Raw genomic sequence first — 15,065 nt, forward strand, 5'->3', positions numbered from 1 at the left:
GCTATCTAATCAGATTAGAATAAAGTACTCTTTTATACTGAGTTATATACACACAAACACACACTCCTGTCTTTCAATCGTTTTGCTTCTCTCTTGCTTTCACCTCTCTCTCTCTCTCTCTCTCTCTCTCTCTCTCTCTCTCTCTCTCTCTCTCTCTCTCTCTCTCTCTCAGTGTGTGTGTTCACAGTAACATTGGAAATAGTTAATTCTCTAATACTTTATTCTGTTTTCTGACTTGGGAATGATACCTAGGGTCTGTGTGTAGAAAGCAAGCATTCTACCATTGAGGCGCCTCCCAGACTAATTTTAAGATAGCTATAAGTATTATAAGAATATTGTAAGTGCTTTGGTATATATGATAACTTACAATGACAAAAAACAACAAAACAACAACTTAAAATTCGAAGGACAAAAGAGGAAGGCAAACTCGAATACACACAGCTTTCAATTTCCAAAGTGCAGTTTTGCTCATCCAGTGGGTATCTTCTGAGGTCCATCATGCACGCTGCTGTCGTAGTGATCCTGAAACACACAGTAAGGGTGGCATTAGAGATGTGCTAAGGAATGGAGGAGGGAAACTGCTTCTAGAAAGACATAAGTCATATAAACATAAGCCCTCCTTCCCAAAGTCCACCTGACCAAAGCCTCCCTCAAGGTATACTGAGAATTTTGAATGAGTAAAAAATTCCTTGAATTCATGATTTGAATATACTACAGATCAGTTTTATCAAGAAAACCAAATCACACTTAATTTTATTTCCTTTACCTGTTCTAAATTGACAAGTAAAATGTATACATGATGATAATGTGTGGAGTAAGATTGAGAAGTGTTTGTGTATCATAGAATGAAAGAAAGGAGTAGACTCCATCTATAATCTAAAACTAAATACATTTTCTAAATCATGCAATTAATTAACCTAATATTCCATCCTATTCATTAGAATGGAGTTTATAATTGCAATTATTACTTTCTACTAGCTGTTTTCTAATTCATCTCTCCCAAACAACCTGAAGTCATATGCGCATGTATGCACATATACATGGGTAAGCGCATTGTGCTTAGCAGCTTCCCACTCATTGTCATACTATGTAGAGCTGGAATGACAATGCAAACTGAATGGAGAAGCCTGAGTAAGTCCAGGAGTAGGTCCTTCCTACCAACCACTGTATCTGATATGTAGTACTTATTCAGATCCTCCCATCTTGCTGTCATAATGATGCTTTTTATATAATTAACTTGATAAATAATGTAAAATATTGACAGAATCCATCAAAGAGAAGCTAAAAATTAGCATGTGATCTTCCTGAGATGAATCTGCATTGGATTAAAATCTATGACAGCAGGCAAGGCCCATAAGAAATTCATTTTATGAGAGTCTCCTGCTGTTAATATACTTTTTCTTTTTTTTTTTTTTTTGTTTTTTGTTTTTTGAGACAGGGTTTCTCTGTGTAGCCCTGGCTGTCCTGGCACTCACTTTGTAGACCAGGCTGGCCTCGAACTCAGAAATCCGCCTGCCTCTGCCTCCCAAGTCCTGGGAGTAAGGTAACCCAATCACAAAGGAACTCACATGATATATACTCACTGATAAGTGGATATTAGCCCAGAAACTTAGAATACCCAAGATATAAGATACATTTTGCTAAACTCATGAAACTCAAGAAGATCGAAGACCAAAGTGTGGAGACTTTGCCCCTTCTTAGAATTGAGAACAAAACACCCATGGAAGGAGTTACAGAGACAAAGTTTGGAGCTGTGACAAAAGGATTAACCATCTAGAAAACTGCCATATTCAGGGATCCATCCCATAATCAGCTTCCAAAAGCTGACACTATTGCATACACTAGCAAGATTTTGCTGAAAGGACCCAGATATAGCTGTCTCTTGTGAGACTATGCTGGGGCCTAACAAACACAGAAGTGGATGCTCACAGTCAGCTATTGGATGAATCACAGGGCCCCCTATGGAGAAGCTAGAGAAAGTAACCAAGGAGCTAAAGGGGTCTGCAACCCTATAGGTGGAACAACAATATGAACTAACCAGTACCCCCTGGAGCTCATCTCTCTAGCTGCATATGTATCAGAAGATGGCCTAGTTGGCCATCAGTGGAAAGAGAGGCCCATTGGTCGTGCAAACTTTATATGCCTCAGTACAAGGGAACGCCAGGGCCAAGAAGTGGGAGTGGGTGGGGGACTTTTGAGATAGCATTGGAAATGTAAATGAAATAATTACCTAAAAAAAAAAAAAAAAAAAAAAAAAGAGCATTGTTACATCAGAGCAGGAGGAGAGAGCAAGATTAGAAGGAAAATGCAGAGTGGAATAATTTAGAAACTATCAAGCAACTTAAAAAATTAAGAAAGCAATATGCAGAATATAGTGGGGAAAAGAAAAAAAAAGAAGAAGAAGAAGCTGTAGAGAAGAGTAAAAGGAGCAGGTGAGCTTCTCCTCACCATCCGGTAGAACAGGTCTTTTCTTAATAGCAAAGCAGGTTTAGTCATCCTAGAGAGTACAAGGCTTTCTTCTAACAGACTTAGTTTTAATTCATTTAGCAATAAAAGAGTAGAAGCTTTTTTTTTCTCTTATTAGACTTATTTTTGATCCCAAATATGGGAGTTTTTTCTGCACTGGTGCTTGGCCTTTTGCTCCATATACATATGTAAGTATGGATTTGTGTGTGTGTGTGTATGTCTGTGTCTGTGTGTGTGTGTGTGTGTGTGTCTGTGTGTGTCTGTGTGTAAGTATGCAATTACGAGATAGTATAAAATCTGGACCCAACTGGTTTATGTGGAGTTTTAAGAATATGTATGCATGAATCTGTATATGAATTTATGTGAGTTTAATCCATATTTTCTTGAGTAAAAGGTTTTCCTTCTGTGAGCATGACTCTCTTCTCCTGGTTCAATGAAAGTTTATTACTCCAACCTTCCCATTTGCCTGACAAGTGATAGGCATCTGGACTAGAGGGAAATGGCTCTAGCAATTAACCAATTACTTAATCTCCTGATTATTTTTGTTTGTTTGTTTTTTAATTGGATGTTTTCTTCATTTACATTTCAAATGCTATCCCCTTTCCCAGTTTCCTCTCTGAAAATCCCCTATACCCTCCCCTCTCCCCCTGATCCCCAACCCACCCACTCCCACTTCCTGGCCCTGGCATTCCCCTATACTGGGCCATAGAACCTTCACAGGACCAAGGGCCTCTCCTCCCATTGATGACTGACTAGGCCATCCTCTGCTATATATGTAATTAGAGACATGAGTTCTGGGGGTACTGGTTAATTCATATTGTTGTTCCTCCTATAGGGTTGCAGATGCCTTCAGCTCCTTGGGTACTTACTTTAGCTCCTTCACTAGGACTATGCCAGTGCCTGGCAAATACAGAAGTAGATGCTCACAGTCATTTTTTGGATGGAACACAGGGTCCCCTGCTGCTTTAAGATGAGGTGTTAATGCCAGAGACTGCTGCTTCTGGCCTGAGTGGAACTCAGACAGGCAGGTCAACTACTGCAGCAAAGTGACTTAGACTTAAGATAGGTAAACATTTTATTGTGATACAGCAATCTTAATTATCTTGTCCCCACCAATGCTCATCCCCATTGGCTTGCCTTCAAGAGAGAACCAGAAAGAAAGAACAACAGCAAGGGTGTGGCCCCCAGCAAAATATGTGTTCACTACTTTTCATTCTTTAGAAGAAATGCTTAGAAAACCCCATAACTGTCGAGAAAGCCTACATGCTATAATAAGAAAACATACAAGTGAGGGGGTCTATGAAAGATCAGGCTCCATTGGGCTGTAGGAAAAAGAACAGTTGGGGCAAGGGAAAGTGTGGGAGCACAAAGAGAGAGGGCAAGGCCATGCAGCACATCAGAGACACTCACTTAACTCAGGCTAGGTAAGTAACTTGAGTGACTGAGGGAAACTTGCACCATTGACCTCTAGCAGAAATGAGACGGACAGAGTTTCAGACTCCAGAGTTGAGAGCTCAAGCCCATTGAATGGATCTGGTCAAGTTTGATAAGCCCCAGTGGCATCATGGGCTCTATATTTGCAATCCCCAATTCTCCCATGGGTATCTTTATGTCTCTCTTCTCTCTTCTCCCTTCTCCTTTCCCTCCTCCCTCCCACCTTCCATCTCTCCCTCATTTGCTCTCTCCCTTTCTTTTCTCTTCCCTTTTTTCTTACTTTTTTTTTTTTCCTGAGAGAAGGACCATTATATTCCACTTCTATGGACTGCTATAGACTGAGAACTATACTCCTATTTCTAAGGAATGATGGCACCAATCAATCGAAATTGAGCATTACCAGGTGAGTGTGGTGGTTAGTGTTACCTATCCAACTTTATAAAAGTTAGAATCAGCAAAGAGAAGGGTCTCTCATCATGTCTGAGGTATTTAAGGTGTTAAGGCCCACTCTGAAAGAGAGCTAAACTATTTTGTAGGCTGGTCCCTGGACTGAAAGGAGAGAGATGCAAGCACTAGCATGCACAGTTTTCAGACTGCAGATACAGTGTGACTCTGGATTCTGTGACATCCCCTTCCTGATGGACTAGAGCCTGAAACTGTCATCTGAGAGAAACTCCTTATTCTTTAAATTGCTTTGGTCTGAATATTTTATCACAGCCATAGGAAAAGACAAAAAAGTTCTCTCCTCAGCAGATAATTTTTTAAGGTTTTCATTTTTTTTTCTTTTTTGCCTTTTGCCTTAGAAAAAGAATTGGCTGGAATTTTTCTGCTTTAGTGCATGCTTCTTATAGAAAAACAGAGATATATGTATACGTGATGGGAACAATGAAAGCTAATGTCCTAGACAGTGAGACAGTAAATAATACTGCCACCACAAGGTTGATAGTCTCCTACTTCTGTCCCCTATCTCTGTCTCTGTCTGTCTGTCTCTACCACCTCTATCTGTGTGTGTTCATAGAAATAATAATATGCATATAATGATATTATAATACATTATATTAAAATGATATCTATTTATAATCTTTTGCTCCTTTCCTTTGTTTTTCTCTTTCCTTTCTTCATTCACTTGCTTTTCTTCTCTCTTCCTTTTAAAAATTCTTTAGTTTGTTTTTGTACTCAGACATTAGCCAGTCATAGCTGTGCCATGCACATCAACAGACACATTAACCATTTTGCCAACTGCTTACTATTATCATTTTGCCAAGTGTTTACTATTACCATTATTCATTATTATTATTCCCATTTGCAAATGAGCAAACAAGGGTTACATAGAACAACTGGCTTAGTGATCCTCATGATCCTAAAAGGAAGTAATATCTTGGAGCCAGGTAGCCTATCTTGGACAACCTAGTTAGTTTTTCATGCCTCTTTACCTTTGTATTAGTAGGGAAAAAGGCAATTGTGAATATTATTTTTAATGTTCCTAGTTAACTACATGCTGGCACTATCCTTGCCAGCTTTCTCAAATACAGGCAAAGTTAAAGAACCCTGGTCCTGTTTTCTCTCCTCACTTTACCTTACATCAATGCATCCATTGCATTAAGCACCATTCACAAAAGGGGCATATCCATCTGACTATTGACTGGTTGGCTCTTTGGCTACTTTGGTATGAGTCTATGAAGTCAGAGCTAAGCCTGCCTGGCCTACAGCAGTAATCTGTTAGTACCAGAATGATACTTCCCACAGCAAGCGAGCCACATAAACTTGCAGAATAAATGACTTAGTTAAAGGGGCAAACTAGGTTGGAATTGTCAAATGGCCCTTCTTGGCTTCAAGGTGGTAGATATGAGACAGCAAGAGATGACTGATCACAGTCAAGCACTCTCAGGAAGAACCCTGGACTCTCTTAATAGCCAGGGTTTCACTGTATAAGAGGCTCAGAGGAGCCCCTTGCCCAAATTAAGTGGTTGCTGTGAATCCTTTTGCTGTAAAATAGAACCTTGCAGAATCCAATCCACTGTCCACCATTGGTGTGAGAGCATTAACTCAATGAAAATTACAGTGAAATATACCTTTGGTTCTGATTCCAACCTTGTCACCCTGACAGGACAAGGGCTGGACTAACATAAATGTTCCAGAAAAAAACAAAAACCAAAAACCAAAAAACAAAAAACCTTTAACTATATCTCTATATGAAGCAGCACCATATTGCAGTTGCTGTTTTCCAGCTAACCACTCTTCCAATCCATTTTGCTGCCTATGCCAACTCTCATGATCTGCATTCCAGACTGTCTGGAAGCCAGGTGGTTTTTGTTAAAAAGGCAACCATCATTTTTCAAGGTCTAGGAACTCAGGCTCTTAGACTGAACACCTAAGCCAAATACTACAGAGAACACATTCTTCCTCAGCAAATACTTACAAGAGAGCTGTAGAGGACACAGGACATAGGTCAGTAATTTATTTGTCCAACCTCTTTTATGTTTTGTAGCGTATAAATGAAAATACATTTACAAGAATGCCCAAAGCCTTTTGCTATGGAGACTCCTTGGTGTTGTTACTTCAAAAATCATCAGAGCAAGCTGAGTGTCTTGTAGCCTTCCCCTAACTTTTCCTAGATGAGTTGCACTAAAGGGGCAAAGGAATTCAATGCTTCTGGCCTTTGCAGGTACCTGAATCCATGGGCAAGTGCCCCACAACCACCCCCACATTTATATTTTCTTAAGCATAATTTTTAAACCTCATTTAGAAAGCTCAATTTTTATCTTGTTAGATGATGATCTGAATGGATCTTCTTTTTTCCCTGACTTTTAAGACTGTTCATTATTACACAGAAGTACAGATTCTGTTTATTTTGTCCTCCACAATTTTGCTGACTTCATTTTTAGCTATAATAGACTGGAGTATTTATACAATCCTTTGGCTTTATACATGATCGTGCCATCTGTGACCAAATAAGTTTATGCCTTTCTTTCCTACTTTGATAGAAGTGATAATTGTGCATCTTATTTTCGATTTTAGGATAAAATTTTTGGTCTATCACCATTATGATCTTATGCATTTTCATACAGAATTAAATCACCTAATAAAGTTTACTTTGTGTGTACTGCAAGTTCTTTTCATAAAAATCTATTAAATTTTGTCTGCTTGAATTAAAATGATCATGTGTGTTATTTTTCTTCATTTTATTACTATAACATATTACACTGATTTTCATGTGAAATTATTTTGTGATATTTTTCCACTTCACTGGGGCTTATGTTGGTAGATTTGATTTGTTAATATTTTGTTAGTTTCTGCATAAGAATTCATAAGAGATGCTATCTACTGACTTCAGCATGTTGCTCTGGCTGTGATACTGCTGTACTGCTGGCCTCACAGAACAAGTATGAACTAAGAAAGCACCACTAGTCTTAATGTGATTTTTCAGTGTCTGGTAGAACAAACTAGAGGAGTCATCCAATGCAGAGCTTTCCCTTTGAGAGGTTCATATTGCCTATATTTTGCATGATGCCACTTGGTATGTTTTATGTTTCTAAAACTACTTCATTTCATCCAATTTTTATAATTTTATAGCACATAAACTTTATTGTGTACTTCTTGTTTGTAAATAATTGTTAGGGAAGCCCCATTTTTTTTAAAGTATTATTTTAGTTATTTGAGTCTTTTGCCTTTTTTATTGTCAATCTAGATAAAAGCTTGTTAATGTGGTTGGTCCTTACAAAATATGTTATTTTTGTTCCATCCTATTATTTTAAAAAATAAGTTAGATGGTTTTATTTTTCTTGCAAAACACTAAAAATGCACATTCACTATTCATGGAAACAGGTGCTTTTAGTCACTGACAGTTTTCCCCCATGAGCATTTAAGCTTACACTTGGCTTCAGGGTCTGACTTGCTGCAAGCATGTCATCATTTTAAAAAGCTCACAACAGGAAATCTTGCAATGAGAGCACAGTGACTTTCACTCCCCTACCTTCTACTCTAACGCAACAATTTTGCTTAAATCTCAAATCTCTTGGCTCACAGGAAAGAGAGAAAATCTCCAGCATCCCAGCACATGACAAAGAAACCACAAAGCAAATGTAAGTCTGGAGCCCTGAGGAGTGCCCAATCCCCAACCCCAGGAAAGGCTTCTGCCATTTCTGTGTCCGATCATTGAACCTCTGATCTACTCTGCTTCAGTCTATCATCATTGAACTGTAGCTCTAGGTTTTGGCTGCCTCAGTTCCTTAAGGTCACCAATGTGAGAAGATTCACCTTTTCAGTGGACCACTCTAAACAGATAAATTACTCTCAAAACTTAGCACAGAGATTGGTATGGTTGATATCTCTCCTTTTCCCTTTGTGGCATTTGGCTTAGTATGTTCATAGTTGTTATATCTTCTTAGTGGCCCTTTAATGAATGTCTAGTGTTTTGTCTTTTGCTACAGTTCTTCACTTAGAGCTGGCTTTCTCTAAGATCATCACCATTACCTCACGTCTTTGGCTATCATCCTTATGGAATGCACGCTCTCACCCTTTCACTCTGAGCTTACTTGGCTCTTGATTCAGCTCTGCATTTAGACGTCTGTGTAAATCTGCTCTTCTGAATTACTTTTTGTAGACAGGGTATAATTAGATCCTGATTTATTTCGAGACACTCTGATCTGTCAGTCTAGCTTTTGATTGGTCAATCCATTTACATGTTAACGTAACTGCTAATAAGAAAGGACAGGCTTCCACAGCAATGCCACTTGTTTTCTTTGTGTCTGGGAGCTTTTTCTTACCTCATTTTAAAAAATCTGTTTGATTCCTTGTTTAGTAGATTTGTTAGTGTGATTTTATTGCCTTCTCATTTCACTTGCAGCTATTTCTCAGATATATTCAGGGTTTTTTTTTTTTGTTATCATGCATATACAATTTACTATCTTGAATTTATAACAATATATTTTGTCCCAATATATAATCTTCAATTAGTTCTCTATCCTATACTAGTGGCATTACGAAAGGTATCTCTGAACACTGTAGGCCTAAAACATCAACTTATAACTACTTGTATGTATATTTCTTTCGGGGGGAGGAACAGTGAGATAAGGCATTGCTATGTAGCCAAAGCTACCCTACACCTTGTTACAGCATAGTCCAGTCTTGTGATTTTTCCACCTCAGCTTGCTAAGTGCCACTGCATTTGTCATTTAAGTCATGTACTGAATATAAATTTGAAAGTGGGATTACAAGTAGTTTAGTACTACTGGTTCTTATTCACCATCCCTGGACATCATCACAGCTTCATATGCTTTTGTGTCAATGTCCAGTAAGTTTTCCTTTAAATTTGAACACTTCCATTGAAGTGGGCCTTTTTACAGAGAAACAAACTGTCTCAGGGTTTACTTACCTTGGAGAATTTTTATTCCTTTTGATTATAAAGAGATGTTTGCACATATAGCACTGTATGTTGTTGATTCTTTTTTTCTAGCATACTTATCCAATTTGCTTTGGCATCCAATGTTTCTGGATATAAATTTTCATGTGATATTTTCAAGAATCCCATGTAATATTTTCAAGAATCTTGAAACTGTCAAGATTGTCTCTGAATTTGGTGTCTGAAATTTTGCTAATAGTATGTCTCAACATAGGTATCTCTGGGTTTAGCCACACTGGACTTCTCTTGGATTTGTACCATACATTAAATTGGTGATGCTTTCAGCCATTATTTCTTCAAATATATTCTCTCTCTATCTCACTCTGTGCCTCTTGTCCTCCCTCCTTAAGCCACCCCCCATCTTCTGGAGATCCTATACACTTTGTTTTAATATTGTTTTCTCATAAGCTTATTGGGCTCTGTTAATTTTTCTCCTTTCTTCTTATTTTCTGCCCCTTAGATTCAATTGCTTTGATTGTAATATTTTTAAGACTATGAACTGTTTCTTCTGTATGTACAAATCTACAGTTCCAACCCTGTTAGTGAATTAATCACTTTAATTATTACAGTGATGGGGTTCAGCACTTCTGTTGGGTCTCTGTGTCATTTCTATTTCTTGGTTGGTTTTGTGCACTTCATTCAATTACAGTCATTTATTTCCTCTGTTCTTTCTTCATCTTTTCTCTTATCCTTAACATGGGATGTGAAGATGAATGGTATAACATTTTACCTAGCAGATTTTATGTCTAAGTAGATGTCAATGCACTTTCTTCCTTTGAGATAAACATATTTACTACTTCTTTGTAGGCCTTAGGCTGGAATTTAGGAATTTGATTATAACAATGAAATGAATGAAAATTAAATCCCTGTTTGTTTCAACTTCCCTCATTCTTTGCAGATTGTTCACTGGAGAACACTGCAGCCATATAATATGCCTGCTTTGTGATAAGACATCAGTCCTAAACAAAAACTTAGGATTACTTGAGGTTCTTAGGACCATATACCTTTCCTAGAAATTATTATGGTTTTCAAATTATCTTGTATATATAAATAACTTCTAATTAGCTCATCTTCCTGTCTTTTACTTTGTGCTTTTTATGGTTTATTTTACTTCCTCTTTAAGGGCACCTATGTGCCACTGTCAGTTTGTAGCCTTTTTAAGCTGGGCCCTTTTCTTTCCTTACCTACATTCTGAATTATAGAAAACAAAACACCCATTGCTTCAGTCATATTCCACACACAGTTTAGAGCACAACTTGGTAATTTAAAGCATAGGTGTCATCTCCTCTGTCTGTTGTTAGGGAAGAACTAGGAAATAGAAGATGATACAGAATACAGTTTCTCTTGATTGTATATTTGGAAAGTTGCTGTGTACCCTGAGCTGCTTTTTTAGTGACTGTAGAAAATTGTGTCAGAAAGATTCTATCAGTTTCCATGTTTCTTTGGGGAACAACATCTCGGAGGCTTTTTGTCTCCACCCCTCCACCTTCAATCCCTAGCAGAACAATCTGGATTTTCTTAAAAGTAGAGTTGAGATTATTAAAGCATAGACAGTAAAAGTAAAAAGAAGACAGGCAGGCAAACCCTGCCCCCTCAAAGTATTTTACCATGTAGCATAGGCTAGCCTGTAAGTTGTTGCAACAACATTGCACTTGCCTTCTGAGTCTTAGAATTATAGGAGTGTAAATATAGCTTTTAAGCCTGGCTGTAAATAAATATTTTTGATACCACAACACAAAATAATAAAGAATATAATAAAGCAATATGGTTGTAGTAGGTAACAATTATTAGTTAGAAACTATAAACTAAGATGTCCAGAAAAACATGAATTGTCATAACATATAAAAAAAAAACCTGAGGAGACTATAAACCTAATAGGGGAATTCAAAATAGTATGAATTTTTTTAAAAAGGATGTTCTGTGCAGCATTACACAAGACATTTTTAAAAACAGATAAAACAGGAAAAAAGTCCCACCTACAATATTCCCAGTAGTGTGGCTGGTCCTAAGGAAATAGATTCTATCATTTTAACATGTTGGAACAGAGTTCTTGACGTACAGATTTTCACAAGGAAATCTGACAGGTATTTAAGGATGAAATTAAACCTAATTTTGAGAACCCCCAAGACTCCACAAAGCAAATAAAAAAATCCCCAAATTTCAAGTTACACTAGAGTTATAGTAATAAAAACAGCATGGTACTGGCCTACAGTAGACTCATTGATCAGTGGAAGAAAATTGATAAGCTGTATAAGCTGACATTCCTAAAGCTATATGACAAAGAGACTAAAAATACACAGGGGAGGAAAAACCAAACCAACCAACCAACCAACCAAATAAATAAAAACCACCATCATCTTCAAAAAATGGCACTGATCAAACTGAACAGCTACAAGTTGAACAATAAAACTGAATACTTCTTTATCTCTCACCCTTCATAAAACTCAAATTCAATTGGATTAAAGATCTCAAAGGAAGATCAGATAACCTAAATCTGATGGAGAACATAGTAGAAAATTCAACTGAACTGCTTGGCAGAGGAAAGAACTTTCTGAACAGAATGCTAATGGCGCAGACATCAAGAACTACAAGTAGGAAATGGGACTTACATCAAAGTAAAAAGTTTCTGTGCAGCAAGAGATGCCATCATTCAAACAAATCAGCACCATACAGACTAGAGAAAAATCTTTACCAGCTATCCATTCGTCGGAGAGTATCAGAATATATAAAGAATTCAAAAGTCGAAACATCAAGAAAACAAACAGCTAGACTAATAGTGGGCAAGACTAATAGTGGGCATTGAACTAAACACAGAGTTCTCAAAAGATGAAATATAAGTGGTTGAAATTTTGAAAACAATGTTTGACATCTTTATTCATCAGGGACAGAAAATTAAAACTGCTTTGAGTTTTCATTGTACCCCAGTCTAAGCTCAAAACTACAAATGACAACAAATGTTGTTATGTGTTATCTCACTGATAGTGAGAGTGCAGCTTAGTACAGTCACACTAGAAATGCAAGATTCTTCAAAAAACTAGAAAAAAGATCTACCACATGAGCCAATTAGACCACCCTTCAGCATATACCAAAAAGACTCTATGTCCGACTGCAAAGATAAACATCAATGTTCACTGTTGCTCTCACAAGAGCCAAGAATTGAAAACAGCTCTGAAGTCCATCAACAGATGAATGAATAGCAGGTTGCTAAGAAAAACAAAATTATGAAATTCTCTGGTCCATGGATAGAACTGGAAACAATCTGCCTGCACAAGGTAAGTTAGGGCCAGTCCATGTTTTCTCTTATCTGTGGGTGTCAGACTTGAATAGTCAGGTATGTGTATTTCATTTGGAATAACCATAACTGCTTGGAAATTGGTAAGAAACCATAGAGAGAGCTTTCAAAGGAGACAGAAAACAGTGATACAAAGAACTAAAGGGATGGTACAACAGAAAGGATTAAACTGGGATTGGGTTGGGAGTCAGGAAAGGAGAAACTATGGAGAGGGATCAATAACACTAAAAACCTTTGAACACACATAGAAACATACAATTGTAGAAGTTTTCTAATGCACATACATACAACACACATACACACACACATACACACACACAGAGTCATAGAGTTAAATTTGTGTTACATCATAACAAGGCAACAATGTACTTACCAGAAACTACAGGCTAACAAATAGAGTCCAGTGTCAGGAAAGGGCTACCTCTTTTAAAGGTGGTGGTGATCCTATAAACCCCAACATTAACAACTATTGCCAATGCTATTCATTACCTTTTACCACTTGTTCTTATTGATGAAGACAGCATGTACTTGAGATGTAGAACATGGAGAAGTCAATCTGGTACTCACCTGGAAGCTTCATCCCGATTGACTAACTTTCATAGTGCTAAGAAGTACATTACCAGAAGCTGTGGGAGGGTAGATTGATTGAGGGGTGGTTAGAAGCTCTACACTCTCAGAGGAGAAGTGGAGGGAAGTGGGCAGAAGGAGCTATGAGAGGCAGGGTCTGAGAAGGGGAGGAGGGCAGTAATCAGGATATAAAGTGAACAAATAAATTAATCAATGGAAAAAAGTAATCATGGATATTTACCAATTGTAAACATTGTAAAACAATTGTAAGCTACAGTAATGACCTCCCTGGCAAAATATATCCCCTGGTGCAGTAATAACAAGAACATGGGATAAGACAACTAAATTCTGATTGGATTTAAGGTCAGCTCCACAAGAAGAAATTCATAACTGGCACCATTATCAGACCAAGACCCTGTGATCAAACAAGAAATAGGCCTATTCTACTAAATGTACATAGTATTAGCCTAACTCCTTAATGAGGTTTCATTATACCTATAGATTAAAGTACCTCTCAAGCCTCACTAGAGACGCTTCTTTTAGCAGTAGATGGAGATTAACACAGAGACCAGGTCCAGAAAATAAATGATGGCCGAATTCTTAGCCTTGAATAGGACATGCATATCATGCCTCTCCTCCATAGGCTCAGGGATCATTTGGAAGAAGAGGGTGAAAGATTGTAAAAGTCAGAGGATGTGGATAGCTGCAAAGAAGCTGTGCTTTCTGGACATGGTAGGAAACTGCACACCAGACCAAGTCTCACCATCAAGAACAGAGGTGACAATGGAGTATAATCCCTATCTGAGGGACTGTTGGCAACTGCTAGCTGCTGTGAGAGGAAGAACCTGTTTTCCTTAAGAGTATATCCCTGATAGGTTGACCATATTGCAGTGGAAGGCCATACAACTATACAACTTAGACTTGATTGGTATTTTTTTTTAGTATTATTAATTTACTTTTATTTTATGTGATTGGTGTTTCAGCTGCATGCATGTCTGTCTGAGAGATTTGGATCCCTTGTAATTGAAGTGATAAGACAGTGGTGAGTTTCGATGTGGGTACTCAGAATTGAACACCTGTCCTCTGGGAGAGCAGCCAGTGCTCTTAACCTTTGAGTCATCTCTCCAGCCCAACGTGATTGTTTTATAAAGGACATAAAGTTGGGTGGTTATAGAGAAGGGAGGTAGATTTAGAAGATTCAGGAGTAAGAAAATAGGTTCAAAATACTCTTTATTTTGAGTATACCCAACACTACTAATTTCCTAATGTATATAAGTCTTTAGAAAATTTCAATGAATTGTTTAACATTTTCTAGAAATTTCTACACATCATGGGTTTTAATAGGAGTCAGATTATTGAAACCCAGAAAACAAACAAAAAGGGATTTTTTGGGTGTGTTTGCACCCATATTTAAAGGAGACATTTCTCAAAATAAGACAAGCATATTGTCAACAGACACTTAAGGATGGGAATCATGAAAATCAGGAGAAAGTATTGGCCAGGATGTGAAGGGGAAACCCATGTATTCTGGTGGTAGGAATATAAATTAGCACAGCCACTGTTCAAAGTATTACACAGGGTGTTCAAATCACTAAAAAATAAAACAGACATAAGAACTAGCAATTCCATATTTACCCAAAAATTAAAATCAGTTTGTTAAAGATATACTTACACTTGCATACTGAATGTAACACTGTTCAGAACTGGGAAGTTATGGAATCAATCAAACAACCATTCAACACATTAACAGAGAAAAAGGTATGGTCAAAACAATATGACACTGTCCACTTAACAAGAAAAACAACAATAGGTTTTTTTCTTTGTGAGAACAATGATGTAGTCAGAAAGCATTATGTTATCAAATAAACTAGGCAGAGAAAAACAAGCATGTTGTATGTATCATTT

General features: G+C 37.5%; 1 protein-coding gene across 2 annotated transcripts in view; it reads right to left on the reverse strand.

Annotated features, from left to right (window-relative positions):
- Positions 1-15,065, reverse strand: part of Gabrb3 (gamma-aminobutyric acid type A receptor subunit beta3) — a 228,745-nt gene that overhangs the window by 39,677 nt on the left and 174,003 nt on the right. For both annotated transcript variants that reach the window (XM_021166821.2, XM_021166820.2), the window contains exon 5: positions 440-522. In XM_021166821.2, coding sequence (XP_021022480.1) covers positions 440-522 — 83 coding nt within the window. The remainder of the gene's footprint in view (positions 1-439; positions 523-15,065) is intronic.

This window comes from Mus caroli, unplaced genomic scaffold, assembly GCF_978045245.1.
Source record: "Mus caroli unplaced genomic scaffold, Mus_caroli_1 scaffold_8, whole genome shotgun sequence".
Lineage (NCBI taxonomy): Eukaryota > Metazoa > Chordata > Mammalia > Rodentia > Muridae > Mus > Mus caroli.